Below are 16171 nucleotides of genomic sequence, written 5' to 3'. Positions count from 1 at the left end.
TGGAAGATCTGTCCAGTGGCGAGAGAGGTGTGTTGAAGTCTCCCATGATTATGGTATGGTGGTCTATTAGACTCCTGAACTTGAGAAGAGTTTGCTTGACGAACATAGCTGCACCATTTTTGGGGGCATAAATATTTATGATTGTTATGTCTTGTTGGTGTATGGTTCCCTTAAGCAGTATGTAGTGTTCCTCTTTATCCCTTTTGATTAACTTTGGCTTGAAATCTATTTTATTTGATATGAGTATGGACACTCCTGCTTGTTTCCGAAGTCCATATGAGTGATATGATTTTTCCCAACCTTTCACCTTCAGCCTATGTATGTCTTTTCCTATCAAATGCGTCTCCTATAGGCAGCATATTGTTGGGTCTTGTTTTGTGATCCATTCTACTAGCCTGTGTCTCTTAATTGGTGAGTTTAAGCCATTAACATTTAGGTTTATTATTGAGATATGGGTTGTTCTTCCAGCCATATTTGTTTATTTCTGTTACTAAACATGGTTTGTTTTCCTCTTTGATTATTTCCCCCCCCCCCTTTACTGTCCTACCTCCCACTGTTGGTTTTCATTGTTATTTTCCATTTCCTCTTCCTGTAATGTTTTGGCGAGGATGTTTTGAAGAGATGGTTTTCTAGCTGCGAATTCTTTAAACTTTTGTTTATCGTGGAAGGTTTTAATTTCATCTTCCATCCTGAAGCTTAATTTCGCTGGATACACAATTCTTGGTTGGAACCCATTTTCTTTCAGTGTTTGAAATATGTTATTCCAGGATCTTCTAGCTTTCAGAGTCTGTGTTGAAAGATCAGCTGTTATCCTGATTGGCTTACCCCTAAATGTAATCTGCTTCCTTTCTCTTGTAGCTTTTAAAATTCTCTCCTTATTCTGTATGTTGGGCATCTTCATTATAATGTGTCTAGGTGTGGATCTCTTATGATTTTGCACATTCGGCGTCCTGTAGGCTTCTAGGATTTGGGATTCTGTCTCATTCTTCAAGTCTGGGAAGTTTTCTCTTATTATTTCATTGAATAGACTTCTCATTCCTTTGGTTTGGAGCTCTGTACCTTGCTGTATCCCAATGACTCTTAAGTTTGGTCTCTTAATGTTATCCCATATTTCTTGGATGTTCTGCTCATGGTTTCTTAACAGTCTTGCTGAGCTGTCTATGTTCTTTTCAAGTTGAAATACTTTGTCTTCATTGTCTGATGTTCTATCTTCTAAGTGTTCTACTCTGCTGGTAGTATTCTCCATTGAGTTTTTAAGTTGGTTTATTGCTTCCTGCATTTCTAGGATTTCTGTTTGTTTGTTTTTTATAACCTCTATCTCCCTGTATAGTTGATCCTTTGCTTCCTGGATTTGTTTGCGTAATTCATTGTCGAAGTGATCTTTCATTGTCTGATTTTGCTGTCTAATGTCTTCCTTGATACTCCAGATCATCTGAAGCATGTATATCCTGAATTCTTTATCTGACATTCCATCTGCTGCAGCTGTTACCTCTTCTAAAGTTGCGTTGACCTGCATTGCTTGTGGTCCTTTCTTTCCTTGTCTTTTCATACTGCTTGCGTATCTTTCCTGCAGGTGCGGGCGGCGGCTCTGCTCTCTCCTTATTCCAATTGGGGTGTCGTGGCTACCACGCCGGCAGGTCACTGGGCCTGTTCTGGGCGCTGGCGGTGGCTCTGTTCTGCCCCTACTCCAATTGGGGTGACGAGTGTACCACGCCGGCAGGCCACCGGGCCTGATCTGCCGGTCGGTTGCAGGTTTGCCTACCCTGCAGGTGCGGGCGGCGGCTCTACTCTGCCCCTACTCCAAATGGGGTGACGTGTCTGTCGTACCGGCAGGCCACTGGGCCTGTCCCGCTGGTCGGTCGCAGATCTGCCCACCTTTCGGACACAGGTGGCGGCTCTGCTCTGCCCCTACTCCAATTGGGGTGTCGTGACTACCCCGCCTGCAGGTCGCTGGGCCTGTTCCTGGCACGGGCGGCGACTCTGCTCTGCCCCTAGTCCAATTAGGGTGGTGTGTGTACCACGCCGGCAGCCTCCTGGGCCTGATCCGCCGGTCTGTCGCAGGTCTGCCTACCTTGGAGGCGCGGGCGGCGGATCTGCCCTGCCCCTCCTACCACGCCTGCGGACCCCTGGGCCTGATCTGCAGGTTGGTCACAGGTCTGCTCACCCTGCGGGCACGGGTGGCGGTTCCGCTCCGCCCCCACTCCAATTGGGGTCACGTGGCCACCACACCGGCAGGGCCTGATCCGGGCGTGGGAGAAGGATCTGCTCTGCCCCTACTCCAGTTGGGGTGACGTGTGTACCACACTGGCAGGCCACTGGGCCTGACCCGCCAGTCTGTCACAGGTCTGTTTACCTTGCAAGCGCGGGCGGCGGCTCTGCCCTGCCCCTCCTACCACGCCCATGTACCACTGGGTCGCGGGTCTGCCCACCTTGCGGGTGCGGGTGGCGGCTCCGCTCCGCCCCCTCTCCAATTGGGGTCACGCGGTCACCACACTGGCGAGCCGCTGGGCCTGCTCCGGGCGCTGGCGGCTGCCCGGCTCCTCCCCTCTGGCTCGACGACAAATTGAGGAGACTCGGGTGTCTGTGCCTCACCCCCCCACCAGGAGACCAACTGTTTCTGTCGCCGCTGGTATTGATGAAGTTCTCTCCTCCGCCGCTTTCTGATGACATCAGATCTGTGCCATGTTGGTATCCTATGCGAATGGCAGCATTTCGTTCCCCTTGCCGGGCAACCAAAGCAACGGGTGAGTCCTGACGGGCCCTCAGCAGGACCCGGACCGAGAAGCAGTTTCCGTGGGCTCCTAGCCCTGGGCCAGGGCAGTTCCGGGAGCCGGAACTCGGCCGCTCCGTGCTCGGTGTAAGCTCTGATAGGAGCAGGGTCCAAGAAGCAGCCTCCGCAGGCTCCCCAGCCCTGGGCCAGGGCGGTTCCGGGAGCCGGAACTCGGCCGCCCCGCGCTCGGTGTTCGCTCCGATAAGATCAGGTTCTAAGAAGCCCCCAGGCACTGAACCCTAGCAATCTGTCTGCAAGCCGCAGGCGAATGACAGCCTGAAATTACCTGTTCTATGGCTGAATGAGCTGCGGTCAGTCGAAAGCAGGGATGGTGACGTCAGCTTTCCAACATGGTGGCTGCTGGCCTCCTCTGTGGTCTGACCAGTGTGGAGAACCGAGATGGACCGCTTCCTTCCCCCGTCTCGAACCCAGAATTCAGCCCTGAGTACGGTGCTTGCACGGCTGGCAGAAACTGCAGCGCTGTATCCCTGTGTCGCTATCTCCTCGTTTCCCAGCGCGCGCTGCAGACTCTAGCCGCGGGGTGATTTGCTGAATAAGCAGTGTTACCCTCCGTGCGACAAACCTCTCGCGTTTGAGTCCCCGTAGCCGATCCTCGTGCGATGGAAATCCTTCCTCCAGGTTCCGGAGCACCCCACTATTGCTGGAAATTCCTAACAAGATAGCCTTTAGCCGTCCTGACTTGTCATACTCCCACACAGTGAAGCAGCACACGGGGGCAATGCACTCCCCTCGCCGCCATCTTCCAAAGTCCTTACTTTCTTCTTTATGGCTGAATACAACTCCCCTGTGTGTGTGTGTGTGTGTGTATGTATGTGTGTGTGTGTGTATATATATATATATATATATATATATATATATATATATATCTATATATATATCACATTTAATTTATTCATCCATCTATTGATGGGCATTTAGGCTGGTTCCATACTTTGACTATTGTGAATTGTGCTGCTATAAACATGGGTATGCCTGTATCACTGTAGTATGATGACTTTAATTCTTTAGGATAAATAACTGAGCAGGGATATAGCTGGGTCAGCTGGCAGTTCTATCCCTAATCTTTTGAGCAACCTTCACACTGATTTCCATAGTGGTTGTACTAATTTACAATCCCACCAGCAGTGTAAAGTGTTCTTTTTCTTCACATATTCTCCGGCATTAATCATTCATACTCTTGACAATTGCTATTGTGACTGGAATGAGATAAAAATCTCAATGTAGTTTTGATTTCCATTTTCCCAATTGCTGATGATATTGAACATTTTTTTTTCATATATTTGTGGGTCATTTTTATTTCTTCTTTTGAGAAGTGCCTGTTTAGTTCATTTGCCCATTTATTAATTGGATTTTTTTTTCTTTTTTGGTGTTAAGTTTTTTGAGTTTTTCATATATTCTGGATATTAATCCTGTCAGAAGAGTATCTAGCAAATACTTTCTCCCATTTTGTAGGTCCTCTCATTCACATTGTTAATTATTTTTTTGTGTGCATATATATTTATATATTGCCCCATTTTTTAATATAATAGAGAAAGCCCACTATCTATGTTGTTTGGTATATCTAGAAGTTTTTCACATTGTAACTACTTACAAATTCACTGCTATGACTGATAATATTCTACTTGATTAACACCAAAATATATTAACAGTGCCTGCTGTACATTATTATCTTGATTTATATCTTAATTCTCACTGTTCTTTACATAAAACAAAGACTGAAAGGAAAAGATAGCAAACCTTGGGGAGAGCACATTTGGCTTAAGCAAGTACTAGAGTGTCTTTTATGGACCAGGTTAGCAGGAACAGAATAATATTTTAATCCTGATTTCAGTCCAAATACTATGAAATTGTAATTTTAATTTAATTCTCTCATTTTTATTTAATTCTCTCATTCTAAAGCATTCAGAGAGTCAAATATTAGAAAATACATTCCAGATATTTTTAAACAAATGTGTTTCTTTTTTCTCCATTGGCATTTATCTATGACAGGTAACTGATAAACAATGAAAAGATCAACAGTCATTGAATTGTATTTAACAGTTTCTTCATGTAACATCAATGATGATATTGGTATGATAGTCCCAAGGGCTAAAATAATTGGTATGATATTCCCAAGGGCTAAAAGAATGTAGGCTGTCTTGACTTTAATAGGCAGCATATATCGAAATGCAACCAGGAAGAGATTTGCTCGAAGGAATAACAAATTCTAATGACAAAACAAAAGCATTTCAAATCCCAAAACAGAAAATTTGTATCCAACCATTATGTCTTTAAATGACATTAATGCCAGCTTATTCAGATATCTATATTCCTAGAAAGATCACAAACTTAATCTAAGAATAATACTACATGGTCTCCTCAGATTCAAATTCAAAATGATTGATTGTTCTTGGATTCTCACGAATCCCAGCACACTCATTAACTTCTAATCTAAAACTAGCCTATGGATTAGCCCTCACCTTTAAAAACCTAGCAATGTCTGTACAACTATAATGCGCCAATTTTTAAAAATGGGGGAAAAGAAAGGATTAACAGTTAAGAGAAGATATGTCTAGAAGTAAAAAATCAAATTAAAATTTAAAAACTTAGCAGTGTCATCTCTTTCCTTTCCACTTTGAGAGCTCTGTAACTGTAATGATCCCCTTTTCAAGTCTAATAAACTCAGGTTTATAAGATTATCATTTCCCTTGGTTGTCTTCGAAAATGTTTACAATAGAGTACTACTTCAAAAGGAACGATTGGAAAAATAAAGCATTTTTATTTTATTTATTTAGATTAACATTACTACAGGATACTCATCGCTCACATCAGAGAGAATATGAAAAATACATGCAAGATGTCAAGAGCTCAAAGAGTACAATTGAGAACCTTGAGAATTCATCAAGTCAAGCTGCAAATTATAAATTCTATAAAAGCATGAAAATCTACGTGGAAAATATAATTGACTGTCTTAATGAAAAGGTACATATAAATCTATCATTTTCTGGGAAAAACACCTTTATTATACAACTAAATAATATTCTCAATCTTACTATTTATTACGTGCTTTTAATTTTCTATAAGTATTTTTTCTACATTTTTTTCTCTTGTCCCCATTTATTAGTCAATAATTTATTTTATCAGTAAAGGATTATAGGTATTTCTCACACTCTTTGTCTAACTAAAAACTATTTCACCTAATTTCTCAAATTGTTCCAGCTATAGCAATTAGGAACTTTAAAAAAATGTATTTGTTTTTATAGTTATATATGGCAGTGAAGTATATTTTGACATATGATACATACATGGAGTATAACTTCCTGTTCTTGTGGTTATATGTGATATGGAGTTTCACTAGTTGTGTATTCATATGTGAACATAGGAAATTTATGTCCAGTACATTCTACTATCTTTCCTATTCCCATACCCCTTCCCTTCCCTTCATTCCCCTTTGTCTACTCCATTGAACTTCTATCCCTGCCCCCATTGAGTGTTAGCATCCACATATCAGAGAGAACATTCGGTCTTTATTTTGGGGGGATTGGCTTTTTTCATTTAGCATGATAGTCTCCAGTTACCTTCATTTACTAGCAAATGCCATAATTTCATTCTTCTCTTATGACTGAGTAATATTCCATTGTGGATATATATCATATTTTCTTGGTCCATTCATCTGTTCAAGAGCACTTAGATTGGTTCCATAGCTTAGCTATTGTGAATTTAGCTGCTATAAACATTGATGTGACTGTATCACTATAGTACACTAATTTTAAGTCCTTTGGGTATATGCCAAGGAGTGGGATAATGGGGTCAAATGGTGGTTCCATTCCAAATTTTCTGAGGAAACTCCATACAGCTTTTTAGAATGGTTGCAAGAATTTGCAGTCCTATCAGCAATGTATGAGTATACCTTTTTCCTCACATTCACACCAACATTTATTGTTACATGTATTCTTGATAATTATCATTTTGACTGGAGTGAAATGAAATTTCAGTATAGTTTTAATTTGCATTTCTTTAATTTCTAGAAATGTTGAATATGTTTTCATATATTTGTTGACTAATTGTTATTTCTTCTGTGAAGTGCCTGTTAAGTTCCTTAGCCTATTTATTAATTGGGTTATTTGTTTATTTGGTGTTAAGTTTTTTGAGTTCTTTATATATCCTTTTCCTACATACTTTTTCCTCTTATTTTTTATTGATATATTATGCATAATAGTAGGATTTGTTGTTACATGTTTGTATATGTGTACAGTACAATATAATTTGTCAATTTCATTCCTTAGTACCTTCCCTTTCCCCCCTCTCACAAGGTCCCCTTCCTCTCTTCTCCTGGGATTCCCCTCTATTTTCATGAGATTCCCCCCACCTTTTCTTTTTCTTTTTTTTCTCTCTAGCTTCAGTGAGAGAAAACATATGACCTTTGATTTTCTGGTTTTGTCTTATTTTGCTTAACAGCACTCTCAAATTCCATCCATTTTCCTGCAAATGACACAGTTTCATTCTTCTTCATGAATAAAACTCCATGGCATGCATATATATATATATATTTTTTTATCCACTCATTCTACAGGTTTTTAACATAGTCCCTTTAGACATTAAGGGGATTTGTACTTGTTTTGATGCTATAAGTAATTCTGTATAAAATCTTACATATTTTATAATAAAATTTTATCTGTTTAATAATTCCTAAAAAATGAAACAAGTCAAAGAAAATGAATTATTAAGTACAAATATTTTTAAGGCTTATGAAACATATTGCCAAACTGTCCTCTAGAAAGATTGTATCAGTTTTATTAGTTGACTAGATGAGGAAAAAATGAATTTTGTTTTTCTATATTATATTCTGATCTCAAACCCTTTATTTTATTAGCTATATGTAGTTTTTCTTCTTGCAGATTATCTCTGCCTTGTTATTATGTTGGTTCTTAATGGGAATTATTTTTTTCTTTTAGTTTTCTTAGGTTGAACAATTCCTCGTGTGTGTTGGCGGGGATGGGGTAGGGGTAACCTAGGATTGTACCTATGGGTCCTTTACCATTGATCCACATCCACCCTTTTCTTAGTTTTTATTTTGAGATAGGGTCTTACTAAGTCACTGAGGCTGACCTCAAACTTGCTATCCTCTTGCTCAGCCTCCCAAATCACTAGGATCACAGGCACATCCTACCATGCCTGGATAAAATTCTTTATATCTTAAAAATTTTAATGCCTTATCCTATTTGATATCAACTTTCCAACTTGTTTTGCCTTTTAATTTTGCCATGGTTGTTTGATATTCATTTGAAATTTTTTTGATCAGATTTATAAATCTTTCAGCTTATACTTTTTGGTTTTGTTTTATGCACAATAAGTTCTTACACTGTGGTCTTCAATTATCCTTAAAAAGGTAGATTATTTAAAAATAAATCATGTTCTACTTTCCATATTGCTTAAATCATTAAAATGTTGTCGATTAAATGTTTTGTCCACTGTTGTTTTAAGTTGATTGCCTTTATATACCATGTGGTAGTTGCATTCTAATGTATCAGTTAAAATGTAACTTTTTTCTTCATTCATCCTTGAAAAATTACACATTTAAAATCTTACCAGTCCACCCATTGATCTATCCATAGCAGCAGCTGTGGAACATCATTGGAATAAAAAAGCAACTATTGCCCAAGAAATAGAAGTTCCAATTTCAACTAGCCTGTGTTTCTGCCTCACAACTTTCATACCCATCCCTGGTTGGTTCTCCTTCTCATTTTCCAGTTCTTCAGATTTCACCAGCTTCAAGTGCCCCTACTATCTTCCCCTCAGCCTGAGGAAAAATAGCTGCACCCCTCATTTCCTCCTACTTTTCTATCTCTTACGTTTTTATCATAAATATCCATGTTCCTCACTCCATCTCATTTGGTTTCATTATCTTTTTATACTTGTTCTAGTAGAAAAGTTGATTTTCTGGTTTTTGATATTAAAAGTATTTGCAGCTAGGTCTTTTGCTCACAATGTTTTATAATTAAGATGCAATAATATTAGAAATGTCTCTTCATATGAAAATTGAACACATACATGTTTATATATTTTCTAAATATTACTTATTTATACTTTTAAAACTGATTATCAGTGACCTGCAGATGTTACTTATATATGTATTTCAGATGATCAACATCCAAGAAATAGAATCATCCATGCACGGACTTCTTTTAAAACAAGCCATGACCTTAATGAAGCGCAGGCAAGATGAATTAAAACATGAATCAGCGTACTTACAACAGTTATCACGTTAGTGTTTTTTATGTTTAATACAGTTTATTATTCATGAAGATACATTATCATTTGGAGAATAAAAATGGTTTTATTCTTACTTAAAAAAAAAGTAAGCTTTTTGTGTATTTTCTCACTAATCCTTCCTCTGTTCCCTTTCAAAAACAAAACATTTACAGGTAGAGTTTCAAAATAAATTAAATCTACCGTTAAAAAACAAATATTATAACTTCTAATCCAATCCCTTAGATTAAGCAAAATATTTATATGGCCATTTAATGAAATGTTTTAAGATGAGTTCATATAAATCTACCGACTGTCAGAGATCTAACTTTGTAGTTTTAAGGACTCTTCAACCAACTGGTTATGGTGAATTTTAGTATAGGCTCATCTGAAGGTTTCAATATATGAAATCTGTATACTTCATTTAAGTTCTTACACTGGTTTTGTATTTTCAGAGATGTCTTCCTCTCATTGAAGTGCTATCAGGGGATAGTGAAAGGGATTAAATTGCATTTCTCAGTCATAAATAATGATCTATACTAAAATAGATAACAATATGAATAAGATGTTGGCAATGCAAATATTTCTAGTATTTGGCTATAGAGAAAATCAGTAAAAATTATTGAAAAAGAATATGAAGAAAAGAAATATGGAAATAAAATTATCTTGTTGTTATCAAGTACTAAATTACCAACCAAGGTACCTTTTTTAGGCTAGGAAACTTGAGACCTAGTAACATTGTTAGAGGGAATTAAAGTGAAAATTTCATTGAACAATGAAATATGCAATGTAAGCATATTTTGTGTGTTTATATGTACACGTATGTATATGCATTCATGATATTACCTTTGTTTTTCAAGGTGTTTCATTTTTATTTTGAAAATTTGCAGTACAAAATGAATTTTATTCATTAACAGGCAAAGCTGAGACATCAACAAATGGAAGTTTGGCTATAGATGAAAAAACTCAGTGCATTTTAGAAGATATTGAATCTCGAAGGTACCTATAGAAAGTGAAGACTTAAAGCATCAGTGAGCAAGTACTTTTCACTATTTAAATAGAATTAACTGTATGATATAATTAAACCTAATCTGACATGTTAATTTGTGAAAATAATATAAGACCAAAATTTTGTAAGCAGTTCTCAGCTGCTTTAAAGGTATATTTGAATCTGTTGAAAGGAAGGGGGAAAAAATTGACATATATCAAGCTGGGAATTATTCTTAACTAGAAGCTAGTTCTAATTTTATTATTACCCCTTCTTCAGAAACTGGTTAACCCACGGGAATGTTCTTGTCAGAAATTGTTATAAGAAAAAAGAGGAAGAATCACTATCACAAAATTATGAAGCTGAAAGTTTCAAAAAATAGTACCATAAAATTATATCCTAATATGATGGTGTGTTTCTGGCCATTATATATAAATTATAAAATTACTACTACTTTTTGTTTTAAAGTATTTATTTTGGCAAGAACTATTTGCTTTCCATTTATTTGTGATTCATTGCAATTATAAATTTATAGGATACAAAGAAGACAAGCAAGAGCACTTTCTGGTAACTGTAACCATCAGGAAGGGACATCTAGTGATGATGAACTGTCTTCTGCAGAGATGACCAACTTCCAAAAAAGCCAAGGTCAGTTACCATGTTTCCAAAGTATGAAATGTTTTGGCTATGATTGCCTTTAAATACATAAGTTATATAAAACATTTGGGAAAATTCAAGAAAAAGGAAAAATGATTTTGTCCTTTAAGACTTTTCCACCCTCTGGAAAAATAGAAAATAATGGCTAAGGAACATTGTGACTATTCTTGCATCTATATAGTTTTTTTCCCTTCTTTTGTTACAAATGAATATTTTAGTTTCATTTCTTTATCTCCTACTTCCAGTGCTAATTATTTTTACTTTAAAGCAATTGAATTTAGTGAAACCATTATTGACATAATGAGAAGGTTCAGTGTATATGGTTAAGAGAGTCTGGGCTTTAGAGTCAGGAGACTTAAGTTCAAAGAAAGGCTTTATTCTGTGTGATCATGGGCAAATTCATTGACCTCCTAAATATGATATTGTTTGTTTTCTGTAAATGAGTAGATTATATCCATCTTGGTGATGAGATAATGTATATGTAGTATTTTAGCAAAAAGCAGGGACTCATTAAATGGTAGCTGCTCTTAGTATTGATATTATCACTTTTGTTACTAACATGATTTTTTAATGAAAATTATATGTTAATATCAAAGGAAAGTTTTTAACTCAATTGATTACATAGTCGTATGTGACTATGTTTATAAGGAAAACAAAACTTGAAATGCATAACTTAAAGAGGTTTGTTTGTTTTACAGGTGACATTTTACAGGATCATAAGAAAGTTTTTGAAGATGTGCATGATGATTTTTGTAACATCCAGAATATTTTATTGAAATTTCAGCAATGGCGAGAAAAGTTTCCTGATTCCTATTATGATGCTTTTATTGGCTTATGCATACCAAAACTTTTAAATCCCCTAATACGAGTCCAGTTGCTTGATTGGAATCCTCTTAAGGTATTTACACTTAACATGTGATTATCCTGGTCACATTAATTACTTAAATTCCTTTGCTATCAAGTTAGCTATAAAATACCTTACCCTAAGAGTTGGAGCTAAAATTCAGAGTTTTGAAACAATAGTCTAGAAATGTGTACTTTACGCTACATTCTTCTTTACTTGGCTGTGACTCGATTTTTCAGTCTGAGCACCACTAAATTTTTATATATTATTTGAAATCCTTCCAAAAAGTATAAGGTAGTATAGGTTTGGGGAAATCAAAATAAAAGTCTTATTCCAAGGGCTCTGAAGCTGGAGATAACATATTGGAAAGAGGTGGTAGGAGGCCTGAATGAAGGAGGGAGAGGATTTCAACAGTAGGAGATTAAAGATATAAAGAGAGAACTATTATTTCAGGAGCTGGAAATTACACTGAAATTGACAGATAAGAACTTATTTTGGTAAGTAATTGAAGGAGTAACAGATTGAAAGTAATGTTTTAGGGAGCCCTGCTAGTTATCTAACTTGGATGAAAATAAGAAATGGAAAGCCATTCTTATAGCCCAAATTCAATGTGACAGATTCCATGATAGTGGCAAAGGGAAGAGAAGGAGATAATTGATTATAAGAGGAGTTATGAATTAAGAAGTAGTGAAATGTAGAGAATAACCCTAACCGTCTACAAACAAAGATAACCCCAAGGTGTTAGATCCTGGAGTATTAGAAGAATAGTCATTTCATGCATAGTAGTAGGGACTTTTCAGAAAGAATGAAGAGGATTTTATAGGAAGTTTTTTTTTCTTCATAGATGATGAAACAATAGGGGACATCCTTGGGAACATGCCTACTCAGCAAACAGAAATGAGAAAATGAATCTAGAAGAGAAGGAAGTTGAGGATAAAGATTTAACAAAATAAATTATTTCTTCTCTTTGCCTCTCTCTACCTGCCACCACCATGCTAGGGACTGAACCTAAGGCCACACACACTACTCTTTTTCTTAGTCATGATGCCTGTAGACTCCAGGTTAGGTTCAGGACCACATAATCTTCATGGTTCAGGAACCAAGTTTATTTCTAAGAAAGTGCTAGGTAGCCAGGCACTGTGGCACATACCTGTAATCCCAGTGGTTCAGAAGGCTGAGGCAGGAGGATCGTGAGTTCAAAGCTAGCCTCAAAGTTCAGCAATAGTGAGACACACTAAGCAATTCAATGAAGCCCTGTCTCTAAATAAAATACAAAAAAGGGGTTAGGGATGTGGCTCAATGGTTGAGTGCCCCTGAGTTCAATCCCTGGTACCCAAAACAAAAGGAAAAAAAAAGAAAGTGCTAGGTAGTCAGTTGGGCAGCAGCCTAATTGTTAACCATGCAAACTGAATTGGGTACTTATGTGGCTAGCAGAGATCATTTCATTAATGCATTCAACAAATAATAACTGGTCATATGTTATTTTCTAATAAGCTAAAAACACTTGCAAATCACATATTTATGTTTATGAGATTAAAAAAAGACCAGAAGCAAATTTTACTTGAGATAGCTGAATTTTTATGAGCAAATTTCATGGTTATTTCAAATGTGTTTTGCTCCTACAAGAGCACTTGCCATATGGTAGGCTCTGAAGGCCCTGGCACTCAATGAGCATTTGCTGATTGTTTGCTGTATGAATGAATGCATACAATTCAGCTTTTTGTTACATTGCATACACATTATGTCTTACCCATGACATCTGCCAAGTGGTGGTCTAATGCTACATACACAGTGTTAAAATGTGGAATTATTTTCTTCTTGATCCTTAGAAAAAATTATGATGATTACTGGAAAAGTTAACAACTGTTACACTATTGTTTAAGTATTTATTTATAACTTTTATAATTCCATTTTTAAGTTGGATTCCATAGGTTTAAAACAAATGCCATGGTTCACGTGTATAGAAGAATTTATGGATAACAATGTGGAAGATGCAAAGAGAGACACTAGTTCTGATAAAAAAATTTTGTCTTCAGTCATCAACAAGACAGTTATTCCTCGACTTACAGGTACTCCCTTTTAATCTTGCTAACATTAATTTGCTTTTTGACAGTATAAAATCATTCTCTTCAGTTATATTTTTTTCAGAAGTTTTGTAACAAAAAGAAAAGTTATATACAATAAATATCAACAAGGGCTGGGATTGTGGCTCAGTGGTAGAGCGCTTGCCTACCAGCATGTGTGAGGCCCTGGGTTGGATCCTCAGCACCACATAAAAATAAACAAAATAAAATAAAGGCATTGTGTCCAACTACAACTAAAAGATAAATATGAAAAAAAAAAAAGATCAACCGATGTCAAGTTTAAACTGTTTTAAAAATGCTTGTGGGGGGCTGGGGTTGTGGCTTAGTGGTAGAGCGCTCTCCTAGCACACATGAGGAACTAGGTTTGATCCTCAGCGCCACATAAAAATAAATAAATAAAGATACTGTGACCGTCTGCAACTAAACAATATTTTAAAAAAAAAATGCTTGTGTGGGCAAATGGTTGGCTATCAAACTTCTACATCTCTGATCATTCAGCATTGTGACATTACTGCTGCTTTTGTGACACCTAATTCATTTGTTAAGAGCATGCTTTATACTGTCAAAAAGCATCTGTTTCTTTCTCTTAACTTCTCCTTTTATGATTTTTCTCTTTATTTCTTTTCCCTTTCATTAAAAGAAAAGTACTATATTTTCTGTGTATCTGCCACTTGCAACCAGTATTAATTAACTTAGTATTAATGCCTGTGCTTTAGATTTCAGTCTGAAGACACTTGTTTTACCTAAAATTGTACTTGACAAGGATCTGTTTCACCATGTCACAGAATCAATTTTGATAGAAAAGATTACAGAACTGTTTTTAAAAAATTGATGTGAACATACTTTATAAACAGATACGAAAAATTGTGCTCTATATGTGTAATAAGGATAGAAATGCATTCCACTGTTGTCGGATATTTAAAAAAAATAATAAAAACAAGTTTTTTTAAAAAAAACCCAAAATTTAAGCCATTGCCTTTATATAGTTTCTCAGCCATCTCCATTAAATTTTTAAAGATTTTTTTTCATACAAGTATTCTCCTGAAAAAATCAAATTCTTATGATTAAACAGTTCCATAAATAAGTCACTTTATAAAAAATGAAAACCACCTGGGTTCCTGTAGTGGTTGCATTCTGTATATATTTCAGAGGTGGTACTAACAAATTTTTCTAATGGTTATGGAGCAGAGATAAAGATAGGAATCAGGGGTAATTCCATGATTATTGGAAGAATAGCATTGTTATTTCTTGAAGTGGAGGAAGCTATATTAAACATATTGAGTTTGGGTTGCCTGACATCTAAATGAGAGTGTCAATTACATTGTTGAATGTATGAGTTATAAAGGGGCAGTCCAGACAGATATAAATTTGAAATTTATGTACATATTGATTACAGTTAAGCCATAAAATAACTAAATATTAAGGGAATTAATATAAATAGGAAAGAAAAGAAAAGTGACCTGAGTCCTAAGGTTTTCTGGCATTTAGAAGTCAGGTAAGGAGCAGACAAAGGCCAAAGAGGTAGAAACCAGGTAAGTGGTGCCCAGAAGCCAAGTAAAGGAAGGGTTTCTAGGAAGAAAAAAATGATGAATTGTTTTAATTGTTGACAGTAAGTCAGGTAAGGATTAGAATTAGCCACTGGAGTTTACTATGTGAATATCCCTTGTGATTTGATAAAAGCAGTTTAGGCAGAATGATGGGAAGGAGGTAAAATGTAAGCAAAAGGAATTCAAGAACAAAATGGAAGAGAAAAATTGGAGATAGAAACTTAGACAATAGTTTGAGGAATTTTGTCTTAAAAAGAAGGGGAGAAATGAAGCAGTACTTGGGCAGGGGTGGGGAATAATAGAATTAAGAGGGGATTTTCTTTTTTTTTTTTTTCCTGGTAGTGGGGATTAAATCCAGAAGTGTTCTTTCTACCACTGAGCCACATTCCCAGCCCTTTTTAGTTTTTGAGACAGGATCTCACTAAGTTGCCCAAGCTAGCCTTAAATTTTTATGATCTTCCTGCCTTAGTCACTTGAATTACAGGCATATGACAGACACCATATCTAGCTCAAGACCGGCATTATTTTTAACACAACAGAAATAACTGCTTCTAGGCTAATGAGAAAAATCCAGTAGAAGTGATAACAATACCAAAGTGTAAAGGCAGAATTTCAGGAACAATATCTTTGAGAAAACCAAGGTAGTTGGGATCTCATGTATAAGTAAAGGATTGGCCTTAACTGGGAATGTGGGTCTTCATCCAAAAGAATCAGAGACATACAGGCAGAAGTGCAGGTAGATGTATGGATCCCATAGTAGAAGATCATGGAGCTTCTCTTCTGATTGCCTTTTTTTTTTTTAAACTCAAATCAGGAAGTAAAGTAAGTAGCTGAGAAAAGAGTAACAGGAGGTATGAAATAATCATCTAGGCAAAAAGGAAAGTAATGGATCAGAAAGTGTGATGGATCAGAAAGGACTCACTGGAGTTTTATGGTGATCAACTTAATGTGATTTCTTTTTCCCCACGCATCTTAGCTGAATTGTAACAAACACAGACTCAGAGACAGGTGGATTTAATTAGGGTTGTGGTT

At 36.7% G+C, this 16171-nt stretch overlaps 1 protein-coding gene across 6 annotated transcripts in view; it reads left to right on the top strand.

The window, feature by feature from the left end:
• Positions 1 to 16171, top strand: part of Gcfc2 (GC-rich sequence DNA-binding factor 2) — a 47372-nt gene that overhangs the window by 17034 nt on the left and 14167 nt on the right. For 2 of the 6 annotated variants that reach the window (XM_027943856.2, XM_071601769.1), the window contains exons 6-11: positions 5566 to 5752; positions 8911 to 9034; positions 9937 to 10018; positions 10543 to 10655; positions 11363 to 11562; positions 13427 to 13577. In XM_027943856.2, coding sequence (XP_027799657.2) covers positions 5566 to 5752; positions 8911 to 9034; positions 9937 to 10018; positions 10543 to 10655; positions 11363 to 11562; positions 13427 to 13577 — 857 coding nt within the window. Of the gene's footprint in view, positions 1 to 5565; positions 5753 to 8910; positions 9035 to 9936; positions 10059 to 10542; positions 10656 to 11362; positions 11563 to 12352; positions 13578 to 16171 lie in introns of those variants that run through there. The other 4 variants (XM_071601770.1, XM_071601771.1, XM_071601772.1 and 1 more) reach the window with 4 other exon arrangements.

The sequence above is a fragment of the Marmota flaviventris genome, chromosome 14 (assembly GCF_047511675.1).
Source record: "Marmota flaviventris isolate mMarFla1 chromosome 14, mMarFla1.hap1, whole genome shotgun sequence".
Lineage (NCBI taxonomy): Eukaryota > Metazoa > Chordata > Mammalia > Rodentia > Sciuridae > Marmota > Marmota flaviventris.
Note: the sequence above shows the minus strand (reverse complement) of the source record. Positions and strands in the feature narration are given on the sequence as shown.